Below are 1,476 nucleotides of genomic sequence, written 5' to 3' on the forward strand. Positions count from 1 at the left end.
CTATGTAATCTGGTGATATATGCTTATATTAGCATTATTAAGTTATATAATGTAATATAAAGAATAAAATGTATCCGTCATAAGTTGATGAATTATAAGAAGGTGTAACAACCTCATTGACAAATTTATTCACAAAACTATAAACAGTAACAGTAATAACAGCATATTCAACAAAATATAACGTATTAAGTAATATACATAGTATATGCCTTTCTAAAAACCTATTAAGGAGTAATATGGAGTAGCAGGCCTTAGGAACCACTGGTGCCTACTGAACCACATACTACATTAGGGAGTACTGTAAGTGGACGCGGGAGCGCTAACTAGACCCCCTCCTAACTCTCCGGTGAAAACAACTTCTCCACTGTCTCCGAAGCCGCCAACGAATCCTCCACCTGATTGACTTACTCCATTCCCAAAACCACCTCCTCCTGAACCTCCACCAACCCCTCCACTTCCGCTAAATCCACCTCCTGTTCCACCAAATGCTCCACTGGCACCAAACCCACTTCCGACAAATCCACCCCTCGTTCCGCCAAAACCTCCACTGGCTTCAAGGCCATTTCCAAAGCCTCCACTACTACCCAGTCCAACTCCAATTCCTCCAGCACCTCCGGCGCCACCGACGACTTGTCCTCCTCCGTTGGCTGCAGCTTGGAGAGCAGTTTGGAGATCCACACCAATTGGGAGTTGAGGATTTTCCCCGTCAGCATAGTTGACGAAGAACACCTCGGGTTCAGAAGAAGGAGGAGCTGGTACCTCGATAACTCGCTGTCCTCCTTCTCCTTCATTCTTGTTGAGCACGTATATAATATTTTCCTGCTGTGGCGGAGGTATAACAATGGGCTCAGGACCGGGACCTTTTTCAGGAACACGCACAAAGACGATATTGTGATCTACCCTTGGTGGTGGAATTCTTGGTGGTGGCCCACTAGGAACTAAGGGCTGTGCAGGAGCGTCGTACACGTAAACACTTCTTGTAACTTCGGGGGTGACGCAGGATCCATCTACATGCAGGACGGTTCCACTGCTGCAGCCTCCAGATCCAGAAAATCCTCCTCCACTAAGAAATCCTCTTCCACTTGAGAATCCTCCTCCACTAGATAATTGTCCACCAGAGAATCCTCCCGCACCGAAGAATGCGCCTCCACTGGAAACTTGTCCTCTACTTGAGAATCCTCCTCCGCCAGAGGCTCTTCCTCCACTAGAGAATCCTCCTCCGCTAGATGCTATTCCACTTGAGACTCGTCCTCCACCAGAAAATCCTCCTCCGCTAGATGCTATTCCACTTGAGACATGTCCTCCACCAGAAAATCCACCTCCACCAGCAAAACTTCCTCCGCTAGCGAAGCTTCCGCTGCCAGAGAAACCACCTGTAGCTCCATACCCATCAGGAATAGCATAGTTTCCAGATATGAGTAATGTAATAGTGATCTGAAAAGATATGCCTTGAATCATCCAGCTGAATAGCATGTT

The 1,476-nt window shown here is 47.0% G+C and overlaps 1 protein-coding gene across 1 annotated transcript in view; it reads right to left on the bottom strand.

Moving 5' to 3' along the window:
• Positions 1–118: 118 nt before the first annotated feature.
• LOC119587310 (glycine-rich cell wall structural protein 1-like) overlaps positions 119–1,476 on the bottom strand; it is a 1,850-nt gene continuing 492 nt past the window's right edge. The window contains exon 2 of the mRNA XM_037936061.1: positions 119–1,434. Coding sequence (XP_037791989.1) covers positions 289–1,434 — 1,146 coding nt within the window. The 3' untranslated portion in view covers positions 119–288. The remainder of the gene's footprint in view (positions 1,435–1,476) is intronic.

This window comes from Penaeus monodon, chromosome 22 (assembly GCF_015228065.2).
Source record: "Penaeus monodon isolate SGIC_2016 chromosome 22, NSTDA_Pmon_1, whole genome shotgun sequence".
Classification (NCBI taxonomy): Eukaryota; Metazoa; Arthropoda; class Malacostraca; order Decapoda; family Penaeidae; genus Penaeus; species Penaeus monodon.